The sequence below is a fragment of the Drosophila miranda genome, chromosome 3, assembly GCF_003369915.1.
Source record: "Drosophila miranda strain MSH22 chromosome 3, D.miranda_PacBio2.1, whole genome shotgun sequence".
NCBI classification, from domain to species: domain Eukaryota; kingdom Metazoa; phylum Arthropoda; class Insecta; order Diptera; family Drosophilidae; genus Drosophila; species Drosophila miranda.
This window is the reverse complement of record NC_046676.1, coordinates 12,860,362-12,877,344: the sequence shown is the minus strand read 5'-3', so window position 1 is coordinate 12,877,344 and position 16,983 is coordinate 12,860,362. Positions and strand designations below refer to the sequence as shown.

Sequence of the window (16,983 nt, the reverse complement as noted above, 5' to 3'; positions counted from 1 at the left end):
CCAGAGCCTGGATGTTCGCTCACCAACGGATGTTCACTTTAGGCCACTAAAAGTTTCTTTCTTTCCTTTTTTTTACCTCAACCTCTACCACTGCCTGTGCCTTGGGGCGGCCGTCATTTTATTTCGTTTCATGTTTTATTCACCACTTCCGCCGGAAATAGACATACGAGAGTGTGTGTGTGTGTGCTGCACAGACAGGACAAACGATGAAACCGAGAGAGAGAGAGGAGTCTGGATAGATGGACGACTGATGGACAGATGGACGGATGGATAGATGGTTGGCTGTTTGGCTGGGATAGATTTTTGGTAGAAGACCAGAGACCAACAAAGTAGAAACGCTTTTCGCAAACAAATCCCACATAAATGCTCAATTTATAACAGACCGGAAGTTAAACTTAATCAAGCGTACTTTCTGGCTTATTGTTTAGTTTTGCCCTCCTTTCCCCGTACCCACACTCTTTCCCGTATTTACTTAACATATTTTATTGCAATACTTTGCTCTCTCTCTGGGGTGACCGGGGCTGGGTCGGGCCAGGGCCAGGGCCGGGGCCGGGCCCGGTGTCCGCACCGCTCTGCCGGTGGGATTACATGGGGATTTTGTGTGCCCAAATACTCTGGAATACTCGACTCGCATTTCCATTTCGGCATCAACTCGATTCACAGCAAATCCCTCGGTGCTTTTCCACTTGTTCTCGACCATTCTTCTGCATTTATTCATTCAGTTGCTTTATTGTTGTCCTTTCGTTGCGTTACGTTTCATTTCATATTTCGTTTGATAAATCTCCGGCATGAAACATAGATGGTTTTAGGATTTGTATCCTCTGAATAGTTAAAGAGTTTTCCCGGCATCCATACAGATGGAAATGCTTTCATTGAGGATTAAAAAAGGGGGGTTTTGGAGAGAGAACCATCTCCATTCTATTATCAGTGACATTTTGAGGCAACTAATATCAGTTCCTGCGTTGACAAATATTTTATGAGCTGGCACTCCACTCAATTATCCCTATGAAATTTGCATCAGTCGTCGAGCAATTAAATTGATTTGAATTAAGTTTATAGACACGTCTGTCTGTGGGCAGGAATGCCGCATATTTGAGCTTAATGTGGCATGTGGCATGTGGAATGGGGCGTGTCTGGTGGCATGTCTCCTCCGGATCCCTATTGTTTGTTTATCCTTCAGATGAGCGCCAATCGCACACGCCACTCGTAAGACAAACAATCAAAGGAAGAGGGCGGGGCAGGGCAGGGCAGGGCAGGACAGGGCAGGGCGAGGCGTTGGATGCGTTTCGCATTTGCTAATGCACTCGATAATTGCATGATGTGCCCTGCATCAATGTCTGCTAAATTCCTGCGGGATGCCACCCGAGGAGGTCCCACGTGGAGTCGATTCCCTTCCATGTTGGCGCAATTAGGACTCATTGTTGCTGTCAATATGAGAAATTAGATCTGTCAAGGTTTATGAAATACAAACAATGGTTACCTAAGGGTTACCTAATTGCATTGCGGCCGAGGTTTCCCTGCTCTCCGACTAGCCTTTGACTGTCGCGTCATTTGGAAAATAGGGCTCTGATTTAAGCGATATGTTTCGGCTAACATCTAAGAAAGTTTGATCAAAATTCAACAATGGAAACATGAGGCTCCCGATGAATCTGAGACTCGACCTTCCGCTGATGCGCCGGATATGTCCTCGGGTATACCAGGGCAGTCCGCCAGCGCCCCCTGGCCAGGTGAGGAGAGCGATCCGTGTGCTGGGGACGCAAGCCCCGGCCAAGGCGCGCCAGACGTACGTGAATCCGGTGCCCGATCTGCAGAGGAGCAACGAGACGAATCACCTCAGCATACAGGTGGACGTTGTGCGCGGCGTGGAGACGCCGGGGGAGGTGTCTCTGCCGGCCCTGATCTACTTCTACGGCCCGTGGAGTCTGTTGGTCAGCAAGCTGAGCCTGCTGAAGCTGAAAATTCTGCGCGACTGGGCCTTCTCGGAGGCCAAGTTCGTGGAGAACTCCAGCCATGGGGCGCTCATCATCACCGACTTCATCCGGCGCAAGCGGGCGCGCAATGTCGAGAGGTGCTCCACGCCCATGGGGTACAAGCAGATCAGCCACGACCTGATAGACGGCACCCACGACTGGCGGCTGCAAATGATGCGCTTCGAGCGCCGTCACATCCATCGCGTCATTCCGCTGAAGGTGCAGCTGCTGCAGCACTACGGCCACAAGTTCGCCTTCATCGACGTGGTCTACGTGGCGCTGCGTCGCAGCAACGACTTCAGCTCGTCCAAGGATCTCGAGGAGGTGAACAGTCTGATGCGGCAGAATGCCAACAACTCGTCGCTGGTCGCGGCCCATCCGCTCATCTTTGCCGAGATCTTTGTGCGCTTCCGGCGGGACTACTCCGTCAAACCTACGCGAATGGGCAACGTGCGGGAGAACAGTCGCTGCATGGGCCAGTGGCTGGTGTCCACCTACAAGATTCTGCAGTTCGACCTTATCGACCATCATCCCCAGTTTAATATTCCACTGACTGGTGGGCACACCGTCACTCCTCTGGTTACTCAATAAAACAGTTTGATCGGAGAAGGGCTCCACTTGAAGGAGGACTGCCTTCCGGGAAGCTCTGCTGAAGACGGGTGTCATAATCTGCCACGATAATGAGGCTTATCCTAAGCGGATGCACTCGAGAGTTCAAGGGGAAGTCCTGTCTGTTGTTTCCTTTTTCACCTTTGGCAGTCCTTTGGGGAGCTCTACCTCTACCTCCTCTCCTCTTGGCTTCGCTTGCAACTCATGAATACCTAATGCGAGTGGCAGTCTGGGCGGCATGGAAAACTGCTGAGCATCTGATAGCCCCTGGGGATATTGAAATATTTCTCACTCAAAATTTGTCATAATTTACCCAATTAATATTCGCCCGAAGATTCATGTCCCAACTAATGCCGCAATCACTATTTTTCAACTCGTTTCTGCACATTTCTTCCAAGTATTCCCATCCCGGATTCCCCCACGCTGTTCTGTTCCGCTGTTCCGCTTATCGGAACACGTTCTGGCGTGCACTGCAGCCTGTCAATAAGTAGAATTTAGTATGCGCGTGAGTCCAGGCCAGCAGAAGACTTGGACGTGGACTTTTGTGGGTGCCACCGCCACTGCCACCGTCTTGCATTGAAATTTAAAGCGTGCAAGTTTATGCTTTTAATTTTCCGCTCAATAAAATCCTGTGGCTTTCGCCTGCACAAATTACACTGTTGGGAGCCATTGCCTTCCACCACTTACCCTCATTACGATGCAATAATGAATTTCAGCAACATTTGCTGCAAGGTTATTGTCCCTTAATCAAAAGGGGGGGCCATGGAGACTGCTGGTTCCTCCAAGGACTTTGATAATCGTGAAATGAATCTCTCTTGGGGGAGCATATAATTTTCACTTTTTAATATAAATTGCCCAGACTTTTACACATTTTTCACTCTCCTTGCCCCGTCTGCTGAGCTCCTCCCCCGTCGATATTCAAGTCGAGACCAATCTAGTCTTTGGGACGGGCACAACAAAACTGTTGTGTCAGTGGAAAACGTTTTTACACTCCGCTCTGAGTGATAGTTATTTTCGTTTGAAATGTAACAACAATTACTGCGGAGCGTGTTGGCTGCAAGACTTGAAATTATTTTCAAAATTGCCCTGTCACGTAAGCGGCGAAAACAAAGGCGGCAGCAAGCCACCTCCTAGTTAAAACTTTCCTGACACAAACAAAACCCAACAAGGATGTGCGAGCCGAGGCAACGAACCACGAACTTGGGACACACTTTCCGAAGAGTCCAGCGAATGGCCAGCTAGAGGAGATGCCCGTGGCAAGGACCTGCTGCAATGACAATTTCGTTTTCAACTCGAGATTCGGGACACTGACCGCCGCTGTAATGGGCAACAAAACAAATGACGACGCCATTGACAGGACACGGGCGGAGGGCCAGAGCCAGAGCCACTCTCCAAAGGAAGAAGGATTCGCATGCCGATGACAATGACTTTTTAAATTGTTTCACAAAAGTGTCCGTTTTGGTCAGAAAGTTTAAGTTCGTCGCACCAGCTGCTCCTCCAAATAAATGAGGAAAGATTCTTTCTTCTTTCACAGAGAAAGTGCGATTCCACTTGGTTAACATCATCATTATCGTTATCATTATCATTATCAACAGCGACACGATTACACGGCGACGTTACGTGATAATGAGTATGAACAGGCGAAATCAGACTTTATGACTTTATTCGAGTCCCGCCTCGTCCCATCCCTCTCCATTACCACTATCGCTGGCAAGCAAGCGAATGTTTGACTGTCTGGCTGCCTGGCACCCCCACGCGACACTTCTGCAGGTGTGGCAGCCACACCACAGACTCCGACTCCGCGACTCCATCTCCAGCACAGCATTGACTGCTGGGCGGTTACCCGCCCATCACCTGTGTCTGTGTCGTGTCCGCTAAAGTGCATTTGATGCTGCCGCCATCAGGTACCAGGTTCCAGGTCCAGGCTACGACATCACTGCAGACACAATTAAATAGACATTCGCTGGCTTTGATAGCGCCATTTGGCTGGGTTGGCACCCAAATGGATAGCTCCCCAGCGAGCAATTTGTGGAGCCCTAGAGGAGGTTGACTCTAGCACTCATACTCATAGTGGATCCAGTGGATCCAGACCCCGTATCCCTATCCCTGGCATACACTCGTGTGTATGCATATCTTATCTGTAAGGCAAACACATTTTTCATGCTTCTTGTTTGTTGAAATTTTAGCTGGAAACTAATTTCCCAAGTCGTCATGCAACTCGACTCAATTTGAATTGATAAAGTGCATTTGAATGCCAGAAGTAAACAATTTGGGATGCAAATTGGGGGAAGCAGCATGCGAGTGCGAGATAGCGAGGGTTGCTCCAGCCATAGAGGGGCATCTCAATCGGATATGCGAGACACAACTGATGTTTCACGGATTTATTTGAGTTTCAGTCACAATTCTTAAAAGAAAAGTTACCTGCCCCATCTACCCCCTGGTGAGAACTTTATAATTACACCCCGCTGAGAGCATCCTATCCTCCGCATGCAATGGAGCAGCATCCATAAGGGAGTCCTCCATGCCCCCCCCCATACACCCACCCACCCACTCACCCATCAATGCGTATGCATAAAACTTTTGCCGCACTTCCTTCTGGGATAAGTATGGAAAATATTTAAAAGAAAAGTTTCGACTTGGAAAAACACTCGAACAGCTGACGACAAACGAAGGGAGGAGAAGCAGGAGGAGGAGGAGGAGGAGGAGCGGAAGGGAGCTGGCGCCAGACTCTGGAGGAAATAATTTTCAATTTTCTCGTTAAAAACATTGCAAACATTTCAGTATTCTCCTTTCTTTTCTTCTTTTTTTTATTTTTTTTATTAGAAGAAGTGCGAGCGCTTTTCAAAAACTGCAACGTTTTGAAACATTTTTTAATGAGCACTTCAGCGGCATGTGGACGGAGAAGAAAATTATTTTACTTTTTCCACTCGCTCTGGGGCCGATGAAAAATTACTTTCATTTTAATTAGGAACTGCCTCAAAGAGCAAAGTGCAAAAAGACGAAAAATTAAATTAAAAACACTTTCGTGCATTTAAGCAAATAAAGAGAGCGAACACGGACACACACACCCACACACACACACACACCTTCGCACAGAGGAAAAGCGCGGATGCATGCGGCAGGCATGTGTGTGGGTGGGATTTTCCCTGTGTGCTGCTTGTTTTTTTTGTGTGTGTGTTTTCCCCGTGTACGTGCCGAGCGGAGTTTTATTTTTTAATTAAGCTGTTTACATTTAGTCGTAATGTCCTTGCCGCGTCCCTTTATACGTATACGTACGGGTATGGGTCGTGGGAGCATAGGTGCCAAGAGTAGTTTGTTCTCCCTCTGTGTTCTGTGTTCTGTGCTCTGTGCTCTGTTCTTCCAGCGACTAAGAAAAACAGCAGCCGCACCTTTGTGGGTCAAGTGAGCAGCCGGGCTCTTGCGGCTGTCGGCGCCACAATTAAAAATGTGCAAACTTGCATTATTAAAAAGAATTTCGCGACACTTCTTGGCCAAGCGAAACTGACCCGGCCCAAAAGCGGAGACACATAAAATAAAACCCGAAGGACAGCGATGAAATCTGGCCTTTGGTTTGCACCAACAAAAAAAAAAAAACAGGCAATTAATGGCTCACATTTTCGGAATCCACAAAGTAAATTGGAAACCATTCGACGGCCATTGGCAACCACAGCCATGCGATTTTAATACATTTAAAAACAACTTGATTAATTGGTGGACATGAAACCAAACCAAGCGAAACGAAATGAAAATCGACCTAATTTGAGCGCTAAAAGTTTCGCATCCCTTGGCAAAAATAGAGAGTAAAAAAAAAAGAATTAATTAAAGGAGGGAAAAGTCAATTAATTGCAACGTTTTTGGTTCATTAATGCAATTCGCATATTTTCAGGGATGTTGCCTATGGGGCACAAACAAACACACACACAGACACACAAAATTCAATTAATTAAAATTTTTTTCTGTACCCGTAATTGGCTTCAGGTGCAACAGTGGCTGGTACGAATGAATTTACAACCTCCGCCACTGGCAAAACATGTGCCTCGCGGGCATCGATCAAGGGTCGCTATGGAAATCCTCATTGAAGGCCCATTGCATAGCCCCAATGCCCCCAAAGTGAAAGTGTTCTAGCTCTAACAGATAAATGTTTTAAAATAAAAACATGACCTCCGACCAATAGACCATTGCCAGTGCATGTAAAACTGTACTCGGCTTCCTTTCAGCATCTGGGTGGGTGCCTCCTACTTATCGTGATGTATGAATGCTCTCCATTGATTTCCACATCACGCTGTGAAATGCGGCAAGCGACGATCTGTAATTGAGGCAGCTAGAAGCTTCTGATTAGTGCCGCATGGCTTGCATTGGTGCGCGCTCCTCATCAGCAATGGACAAAGGGCCTGGCCATGTGGCCGAAACAGATTCCCGCGCTTTGTGCAGGAAATTGGCAAAAAGCCTTGGCCAACCAGTGCGTAGGCAAAGCGGCCACGCATCGCTTGCAACGGCAGGAGCAGAAGCAGGAGCAGAAGCAGCCGGGTTGGGGGCAGGCAGACACATTAGCAGTTCCTCTGGTCATTACGACTTTTGTGCTATTTGCCATGGCACACATCCCTCTCTTGTTCAGGTGCGTGCCTGGTGCGTCTCCTGTCGTGTTTGGCCAACAATCAAAGCACATTTTCCATTGTTTGCCGTCGAATGGCAATGCGGCAGCACGTTCCGCTCCGCTCTGCTCCGTTCCGTTTCAGCTACTAATCCTACCAACTTCTCTTGCCTTCTTGCAGAACATGTCGAACTGGACAAAGGAAAGGCAGACCAGATACTGGGTAATTCCATGGTTAAGGGGCGGTGCATCGAGTACAAAGACATTAAGCGGGGGCCAGGTGCCCAGTTCTCTGAAGCCAATAGATCGACGAAACGAGGTGTCAAAAGCATTACGACCATTTCTTTGTGGTAGATCAATCATCAAAATTTACGAGAACCGGTGGTCCCAAAGTGTGTTGGCCATAAAATGGTCCCGGTAGGCGGGGAAACTAATTAGACGGATATCAAATACGGATTAATGGCTTTCCAAGTGCCATAAAATCGAAGGCGCAACAATTAGCCGAGGCGGGCATAGGATATGTGCCAGCGGCAGTGGAATGCGAGCGAATATGTTGTGTCAACCATTAAAACCGAATCCGGAGTCTGGTATCTGGGGGTCCTTCACTGCGGGAGAGTCGTTGCAATGCAAAGTAAAGTCGTTAAAACCTACAAAAGTTGTCTGCTGATGGAAAAGTTTTCCCTCGCTGAAGCTGAAGGACGGATAACTTTGTTTTATGACTGTACATTGGGCGTAGAATTACTTTCCATTTAAAAAATTTTAATCTAGCCCATAAATAAGCAGCCATTTCATTAGATCCGCATCCTCATGTGTTGCCAAGACACTCGTCTCCGTGACGGACAAAGTTTTTAATCTAATGCATCATCATCGTAAAAATCGTAGACTCTGTTGTTGGCTGTTGGCTGTTGCCTGTTGGCTGTGAAAATAGTTGCCCCTGCTTGTGTTTGAGTTTGATTCTCGAGGATTGCCGCCGCGGACTGGCTGGCCGACTTTGATTCTCGAGGATTGCCGCCGCGGACTGGCTGTCAGACCGACACAACTTGACCCCATAAGCAACTGGGGCGCAAAAGTTTTTAAGTTTTCGTTCTGCAGCCCAAACTTTGAACTTTGCCGGGGACCAGGTTCAGGTTCAGGCCCCGGGTCCAGAGCTAATCCGTTTTGCTGGGCTTTTTCAATTAAAATTAATTAAATGCAGAGCGCGCGCGCGGTCGCAAATGTCAAAACAGTTTTCGCGGAGACACGGGCACCGTCAATTAGGTGCCCTGTCAAATTCCGCGTACGGCTTTGAGAGGTCTGGGACAGGTCCGCGACAGATGATGAACAGCTCGATGGAAGGACGTGGTGCATGACAAAAGTTTTCCCCTCAATGCTGGAGGGGGTGCTGGCTCCTTGGGCCGCCTTAAGCAGAGCTTAAAAGTTGTCCTCCTTGAGAGCAGGCAGTAAGCAGTAAAACAACGGATTTGAAGGATTTTAAAACAATAATACCAAACGGCGGCAGTGGAATAAAATGTATGCCGTAAAACGGTTTTGTTCTCTTTTATTTTCGTAATGCAAAAAGCTTAAGAAAATTTGTAAGATTCGGAAACATTCTCAGATGTATTCTGCAGCATGCTTACAAAATGGTTTAGTTTTTATTTCAGAGCTGCCACTTTAAGCACCCTTTGCACGACGAACCCCCCTCCCTGATTATGACTCGAAATTAAATTTAATCCTAATCTGCTCCCCCGCATCGCGGGCACAATTTCCACTCAACAAACTCAAGTTTGTTGCTCCTGCGCGCCAGGAGGGGGCTGGGCGTCATCTTAGTCATTAAAACAGGTTTCGCGCTAAACTCTCAAGTAAATTTCCCCGGCACTCCACTGGCGGGCAGCTAGCTGCTTTAGTTGCCCTCTAATAAACTGGCAACGGGTATTTTTAACAAGTTGTTGCCAGAGTGCACAGCACTGAAACTGGGCTGTAATTAACGAGGAACAGATGATGGCAGAGAGGAGCCGGTGCGGCCCCCCTACCATTGCCAGAGTCTGGGCTAGAACAGATTTTGCATATCAGATTGCTGCTGCCGGCTCCAGTTTGGACCCTGCCTTGTGATTTAATAATCAGCGCAGGCAGCACAAACTATCCAGAACCAACAAACAGAAGGGCAGTTTCGGGGGAACTCCGAAATGGGGAGCACTCTTTCAGGGGAGATTATTCCGCTGTTAGCATTGGGACATGCATGTGCATTCATGAAGGTCTCTAGCCTCCGCTGGTAGATCTTGTGGTCTGGTGTTGCAGCTTCCCTCGAAAGGGTATCCCTTATCCCGTTCCCCCTCCTCCTGCCATTTAAAAGAGCAGAGAATAGAAAACTGCAGGCGCGAATGGAGCCGCGTGCAAAAATGAATTGTGCGAGACGATGCTGCGCTGCGGTGGCAACTCCGAGGCCGAGGCCGAGTCCGAGGCCACTTGCAGCTGGCAATTTGCATAAATTTAGACCAGTGACACATGGCAGTGGAACAGAGATAGAGAGAGAGTGGCGCAGAGCGAGAAAGAAAGCATTGGAAATACTTTGCAAAGGTATCCAGACCCCACACCCGATCTGGGGGACTCAAACAGTTTAGCAAACATTTCCAATTGGCGTTTAATTAGCGGCTAATCCGCTTGCCACAGCCTGGGCACTGGGCAGTAGGTAGTAGGTGTGGGGGCGTGGCGTGGCTGCTTTCTCTTTTTCTCCTCAGTCCGCTTTTGGGTTGATTTGCGAGTCTCCACAGGTGCCAATGCCGTTCCTGATGTGGATGCTGGGCGGAGATGGAGCTCTGGACGGGTAAAAGTCCAATTAAAATGTCGTGTATCTCTGTGGTGGCGCCACGCTGCAGTTGGACTCCCACGCGGAGTCCAATGCCAATGCCTCTGCTCCCTGTGTGAAATGGTAATGTGATTGGCCTTGCCACTGCTGATTGCGCATTAGAGCGGAACATTCAGCGGAATCGGAATAGATGAGGACTTGAACTACTCGCACAAAACGGATACGGATGTCGATCGGATTGGATTGCTGTGGTGGGGGGAAATACTCTACTCTAGAAACCTTTGAATCTCCCATATCCTTGGGATTTCAGTCTTCGAAAATCATTTCCAATACACATATTTTCCCCATATCTATTAGTTTTGATAAAAATTATTTCGTTTACATTCCACATCTATGGCACTGGAGGGAATATGCGGCGTCGATCGATGGCCCTTCATGCGGCGCTTCGACCATTTGCAGACCGAGTGGCAGAAGGAGCTGGTGCGGGAAGCCACCAGCAACTTTGAGAATCCCTACGCCCTGATGGCGCCACCATTCGAAGATGTAAGAGCGCGAGGCAACCAATCCAGAAGACTGACTAATCCATTCCCTGTCCTTCCAGCCGGTGGAGAATTTACCCAAAATTCTGGCCCACTGTGGGGTTAAGATGGACTTTGCCCACGGCACAACCACCCTGGGATTCAAGTACCAGGGCGGGGTGGTGCTCTGCGCGGACTCGAGGGCCACTTCGGGACAGTACATCGGATCGCAGACGATGAAGAAGATCGTCGAGCTGAACGACTACATGCTGGGGACCCTGGCCGGCGGAGCGGCCGACTGTGTCTACTGGGACCGAGTGCTGGCCCGGGACAGTCGGCTGCACGAGCTGCGCTTCAAGCGGCGCCTCTCCGTGGACGCGGCGGCGCGGATGATCGTCAACATCTCCGCCGAATACAAGGGCATGGGCCTGGTCATGGGCATGATGCTGGCCGGCTACGACGACGAGGGCCCCAAGCTAATCTACGTGGACTCGGAGGGGATGCGCTGCCACGGCAATGTCTTTGCGGTGGGTAGCGGCTCGCCCTACGCCCTGGGCGTCCTGGACACGGGGCACCGCTTCACAATGACCGACCAGGAGGCCTTCGATCTGGCCAGGCGTGCCATCTACCATGCCACCAGCAAGGACGCCTACTCGGGCGGAATTGTCCGGCTGTACCACATCAACGAGAAGGGCTGGCGCAACGTGTCCAATACGGACTGCTCGGAGCTCTACAATGTCTACTGCAAGGATGATCACACGTGCGATGATGCCGGGCTGGGTGATGCGGGCTGCTGTATCCACGAAACTCCCTGTGCGAGTGGCTGCCAGCGACAGAAGGAGGTGCCGCAGAACGAGGTCTCGGTGCAGGTGGCAGCCGTCACCCAAGAGGGAAACTAAGCCCATATTTTCCTGTGTACGAGAGCCTTTGTGTATTCCTGATTCTGGATACTTGATTAGATTACCCCATACATGTGTATAGATGGTATTGTTGTTGGTGGTTCTGCGGATGTTGTCTGTTCTCCGAATCCAGTTTCTGTTCCGCCATCAAATGCATGAAGTCATTTCAAAGTTGCTCCTTTAGGCAGGATGTTGCCCCCTCCCCGCCTTCGCACGAGCAACTTTCGCTCGCTAAAGCAACTTTTTCTATAAATCAAAATAATAACTTCTAAGCTCCGAATGACTTCCCCTAAATGGGCGTTCCACACACAGACACACACACACCCATAGATAGACACACACAGATACAGTGCTAGAGCGAGAGAGAGAGAGAGAGTGAACGAAATGTTGCACTCTGTGTCTTTCGGTTGTCATCAACAAATGTTGCAGATGCTAAAAGCAGAAGGACTCTGGTGTGCCCCACCGGAAAGGGCGCCACCGCAGACATTAGCAGGCGTATGGGGGGTGGGGGGTGGGGGGGTAGGTGTCCCCCTGGACGGAAGCATGCGATAAATTTAATAAATTACAAACCAAATCCGCAAATTTGTTGAATTCCAAAAAATATAAACCAAAAAGGCGCCAAATTACTCTCAAAGAGGGAGAGGAGAGAGAAGAGCGAGCGAGAGAGACGGATAGTGGGGTGGCGAAATGGTGGCCACATTTGCACGGCGCTCGGCGCTCGGCGAACATGTGAGCGTCACCAAATGCTGCAGCACGTGTTTGGAGCAGCAGAAGGAGCCGTGGTGGCCACATGAAAAAGGAGGGCCAGCAGCTGAAGAGCCACCAAGGGAAGGACGAGCACGAGGATAAGAACGAGGCGGAGGAGCAGTCGGCCCGGCCAGAAGGCGGTTGTGGGAAAAAGTTTTACTGTAAATTGCTTTTAATCTAATGAACGTCGCCAGCAGCAGCAGCAGTATGGCGGGGACAGGCAGGAATAGTCAGGATAGTGAGGATAGTGGGGATAGTGGGGGGGCAAGGTGACCCCAAAGGCACCGAGACTCATTTTTCCTCTGTGGTGTCATTAGAAAATTACTTAAAGCCAAAGTCGTGCGGCGGCCCATGCAGAGAACTGTGCGAATGCTCTCTGAATTTATAGAGCATTCAACATGGGGACTAGTGGATGGTGAAACCATCGATTACAACGGGATTACTTTTGGATACCCTTTAAAAAGAGGACTATCTATGGGCACGTGTTGATAACTGCCGTTTCTATACCATTCTACACTACTATTTCTCTCTCTCCTTTCTCTCTAAAAATTTGCATTAAATAATATTGTACACACAATGCAAAAATTTGTATTTTCCAGCGTTGTTGGCATATTAATTGCCGCTATTACTTTCCACTAAATTAGCCATTAAAACAGAAATTATATGTCTATCCATCGGCCCAACCATCGAACTGTGGTACTCCCTACTCCATCTTCTAAAATGTACCTTCCACCTAACCGGCTCGCCAGCGATAACAAAACAGCAAAAAACTATAATTTAAATTAATTTGCAAAACAACAAGTGCAATTACAGCAGCAACAACAAATTACAGCACCTGCCCTGCTGATTCACAGAGAGAGAAAAGTGTCACGATCACAGGCAACAAATTCAATGCAAAAATTACATTGAAAATTGGAACATAATGAGCTCATGGGCCCACAGCGACACCTCACATTCCTAGAAGTAGCTTTATGAAGGTGTTTCTTTCAGTGTATCCCAGCGATTGTTGGCGCTGATTTTACGTGTGTTTCTGTTGCCATTCCACTTTTGTCAACGAGCTCAAATTCAATGAAATTTCACACTTTGTCGTTAAAAGCGCGCCGCCAACCAAAGGTAGGCCCAAAGAGTCACGGGGGGGTGTACGGGGGCATGGGGCAGGGCCGTTAACTGTCGGGGCATAAGGATGGAAATATGCAAATGGATTTTGCCAAGCGAATGGAACGCCGGTGCCGGAGGGATCCCAGAGAGGTGCAACGGCCGTCAGAGTCTGCCAGAGTGTTTGACAAGCAAGCGTGACTGTTGCGGCGGGAGCGTCGAGGAGATGCAACTGCTGTTGTTGCATGTACGATGATGATGATGATGATGTTGCTGCTGCAGCTGCTGCGGCTGCTGGCACGGCACGGCGGCAACACTTGGCCAAGGCATCGCTCATGACAGAAGAAGCGGCTGAGGCTGAGGCTGGGGCTGGGGCAGGGATGCCCAGGGACACACTTGGCCACGACACCGCCCATAGAGAGGCATGCTTATGAGACAACGGATGTGGCAGCAGCGTTGCCGGCTCTGGCATTTTCATTAACACAGAGTCGCGGCAATGTGGCAGAAGAAAGATGACAACGGCAACAAGCAAAACAGCAGCAGAGGCAGCATCAGAAACAAATTCAAATGCTGTGCCAGCATCAGCAGCAGCCTTATTAGGAGCAACACGCAACAGCAACAGCAACAGCAACGTGCTACGGGTAACATCTTTTCCGCCATGCGGCTGCCAGAGGAGTTCCAGCGTCAACTGCACTTCCAATTTATCAGCTCTGGGCCTTAACCACTCCCAGCAACATGGGCAACAGCCAAGCACAGATTGCATTGCCATTTATTGCCATCTTTAGTCGCAAATTTACTGAACTTCATGCAAACTTGTTTGCCGTCGAGGAACCAACAAAAAGCAATTGTGGAAATAGGTTATCAAAAGCTGGTCAATCGTTGAACCGTCGATGCCAGCAGGATCCGGGACTTGGAGGATGGCAAAGCCGTGGGTTTAATATGGGAATCGATTAAATATAAGTGCATTATCAAATGCTTCAGAAGCCAAGCCTAAAGTTAAAAACTGTGCATCGAAATACATATAAAGAATTTAGTAGAACCTATTCCATAGTATTCAACAGAAGGGTGAGGATTCCATAGCACTGGTGCAGTATCTAAGAGGATAGATATGAAGGTAGTTTTATTACGAGGACTTCCAGTTCTTCAACCAAACTCACGGCCATGTAGTTTATCATATTGAAGGCAGGAAAGGGAGTGGCTCTCATTATCAGCGGTTTGTGGGATCGCATAATTACAACGCGAAGATCCTTATGGACTGCCTTCGAAGCAATATTCGGGTCGTAAGCCTCGTAGGCAGCCTTGGCCACTTCCAGCGACTCCTGCGACATCACATCACCGAATTTCGTCCACATCGACAGATGACCCAAGGCCAAAATCATTAGAACTATAAACTGGCCTGCCACCTTGGGGTCGTTCCTGGCCATCATTGCCTCGAAGACCGACAGGGAGACCAGCAAGAAGTTGACGATCATTTGCATGATTAAAGGACCGTGGAATACCTCATTGCATCGATCCACCAGACTGAAATAGGGACATCTATAGTAGAGGTCAATTGTATCACTTATTCGTACCTGATAATCTTCTGATGATATTTGACCAGACGATTGATCTCCCATCGCAGTAGATCCTCGTCTCCATCGCAGAACTGGTGGAGATGCCGAAGTTCAACGCACAGGACACTCAACGCAGTTGTCAGCTGGGAATAAATGGCCACCGACATCCCTTCGACGGAGATGAGCCACATGAGAAAGTAGGCAGAGTCGAAAGTTTGGGACAAGTAGATGAGAATGTGCGTGAACGGATGCTTCGAAGGATCATGCCAGTGAAACGGAAAGGCTGCATGGAACGGCAGCGACAGTTCTGTCCAGAGGGGCGTGGTAACCAGTAGCAGGACGAAGACTACCATGAAAGCCACCCAAATTATTTGCATTCCGATGACAATCAGATAATGCAAGCGTTTTGCCGATCGCACTCCTGCAGCCGCCGGACCCGCTCTCTCCAAACGGTAGCACTCCTCGAGGCCATCGATTACCTCGTCCACGTTATCGGCATACAGCAGGAAATATATCAGCTTGAAATATATGAAAAACGTCTGAAAATAAATAACTTTGAGAAGTTCTGTTTTTAAACAGAAAAGACTCCGTTCACACCGCTATTATGAACGCGAGATCCCGACCCCATTCCACAATGTCGTCCAGGGATTCGAAAATGGCATAAGTCACTGAGCCGAAAAATATCGTCGCCTTAATCATAACAAACAGATGCCAGTTCCTACGACCGAGTCGGCTACTTTCTTCGGAGTTCGGGTAATATCCAATAGCTCTACAAAGAGATTATCAGACCTACATCATCATAATGACATTTTATACAGACTTTAGCTGATCTCGGTTTAGGTATGGCACTGTGTGCTCGGGACACTTATCCGGCCTCCGATAAACCATCCTGATCGCGATATACGGCTTCAAGAAACTCTTTCCGTTATCGCTCAGACTGAATCCGACCCGTTCGACCATCTTCAAGTCCGTAGAACCGTACAGTACTAGTTGTTCCCAATGAATGCGACTTTGAAGGCGTACAGATACGAGTACGTTTGATAATTGGCTATGGCAGGGGCCTGGCGAGAATTTCACAGCTGCTTCTTAGGGCGGTGGTCCGACCAGTCTGGAGAAATTAACTTCCAAAGACCTTTGCAATTATTGGCGAAAAGGAATGCCCTGGCAAGCAAGAAACTGAAGATGTTTTAATGCCCGAAGGAAGCGTTTCCGACCCCGTAAAGTATATATATTCTTGATCAGCGTTAATAGCCGAGTCGATATAGCCATATCTGTCTGTCCGTCCGTCCTATAGGAGCTGGAGCAACCAAATTTTGAATCCAGAATCCTGTCATATCACATTAAATAATTTGTTTTCAAAATTATGCCACGCCCCCACGTAAATCTGAGTCATGTACAATTTTAAAGATACAAAAAACGGAGAATCATAGATAATGACCAGATCTACCAGGATGCTAAATCTGAATCAGATCGGATCATTATAGCCGAAAAGAACAAATGAATTTTCAGTGGCTTACTTGTTCTCTCTCTCTCATACACTCTTCCTACTGCAGTGTGCGCCCCCTGGCGAAGTGAAGCGAGATAAATGGCTGGTGTCTGCGCTTTAATCGTTGATAAGTGCCTTGTAAAATTTTCCACTAATATTGCTGATACAATATGGAATTTAACCCAAGTATACCCGTGTGAAGTCCGCATTCAAGGGTATATGCCCTACGTCACGGTAAAGTTAGCTTCCTTCCAGGTTATATTATTCAATATTTAATTTATAAATTACTTTACTTCAAAGTGTACAAGTGTGAAAGAACAATGTGTGTGATATGAGTGTCCATTTAACTCTACGATTGGAACAAACAGCCTAGCGATTATTGGGCTCGGCGGCAGTGCCATATGTAAAATTTCCTTCATTGTCTTGGGCCGTTCTAGTTGGCATTGCTAAGGAAAATTTCCACACCTTCGGGAGGTGTTTTCAAGGGCGTACCCAGGACTTCTCAATGGGGGGTTTTGTTCGTTTCTCTTAAACTGGGTTGTCACCAGTTCGATACAGAAAAAACATACCAAAAACATACATATATCTTTAGCAATCACTGATTTATGATAACTCGTTGTTCATGGCCAAGTCTTCAATCTTCTTAACCAATTAAATAAGCGTCCCACAGTAGCATTTGTCCTCCAAGTAGGGATTTGACTTTGCAACCACAATCCGAACACTCGAACTATCG

The 16,983-nt window shown here is 48.2% G+C and overlaps 3 protein-coding genes across 3 annotated transcripts; 2 read left to right on the top strand and 1 right to left on the bottom strand.

Moving 5' to 3' along the window:
• The first annotated feature begins 1,552 nt into the window (after positions 1-1,552).
• On the top strand, positions 1,553-2,582 carry LOC117188514. The gene has a single exon (XM_033392515.1). The coding sequence runs from the start codon at positions 1,632-1,634 to the stop codon at positions 2,559-2,561; it is 930 nt and encodes a 309-aa protein (XP_033248406.1). The 5' UTR covers positions 1,553-1,631; the 3' UTR covers positions 2,562-2,582.
• A 7,672-nt stretch (positions 2,583-10,254) lies between these two features.
• LOC117185719 (proteasome subunit beta type-5-like) lies at positions 10,255-11,446 on the top strand. Its single transcript, XM_017295314.2, has 2 exons — positions 10,255-10,495; positions 10,554-11,446. Exons 1-2 carry the CDS (start codon positions 10,346-10,348, stop codon positions 11,367-11,369), a joined length of 966 nt encoding a protein of 321 aa, XP_017150803.1. The 5' UTR covers positions 10,255-10,345; the 3' UTR covers positions 11,370-11,446.
• A 2,859-nt stretch (positions 11,447-14,305) lies between these two features.
• Positions 14,306-15,652, bottom strand: LOC108157964 (putative odorant receptor 65c). Its single transcript, XM_033390652.1, has 4 exons — positions 15,585-15,652; positions 15,362-15,533; positions 14,783-15,303; positions 14,306-14,732 (listed from the first exon to the last, which is right to left on the bottom strand). The coding sequence occupies exons 1-4, from the start codon at positions 15,650-15,652 to the stop codon at positions 14,306-14,308; spliced, it is 1,188 nt and encodes a 395-aa protein (XP_033246543.1).
• Positions 15,653-16,983: the final 1,331 nt, after the last annotated feature.

What these genes read in the sequence shown, in the direction of transcription:
- LOC117188514 (XM_033392515.1), top strand. Translation starts at nt 1,632, where the DNA reads ATGAGGCTCCCGATGAATCTGAGACTCGACCTTCCGCTGATGCGCCGG.
- LOC117185719 (XM_017295314.2), top strand. Translation starts at nt 10,346, where the DNA reads ATGGCACTGGAGGGAATATGCGGCGTCGATCGATGGCCCTTCATGCGG. An exon ending in TGGCGCCACCATTCGAAGAT is followed by an intron (nt 10,496 to 10,553) that starts GTAAGAGCGCGA and finishes CTGTCCTTCCAG; the next exon opens with CCGGTGGAGAATTTACCCAA.
- LOC108157964 (XM_033390652.1), bottom strand. Translation starts at nt 15,652, where the DNA reads ATGGTTTATCGGAGGCCGGATAAGTGTCCCGAGCACACAGTGCCATAC. An exon ending in CTAAACCGAGATCAGCTAAA is followed by an intron (nt 15,534 to 15,584) that starts GTCTGTATAAAA and finishes ATCTCTTTGTAG; the next exon opens with AGCTATTGGATATTACCCGA. An exon ending in ATCTCGCGTTCATAATAGCG is followed by an intron (nt 15,304 to 15,361) that starts GTGTGAACGGAG and finishes ATTTATTTTCAG; the next exon opens with ACGTTTTTCATATATTTCAA.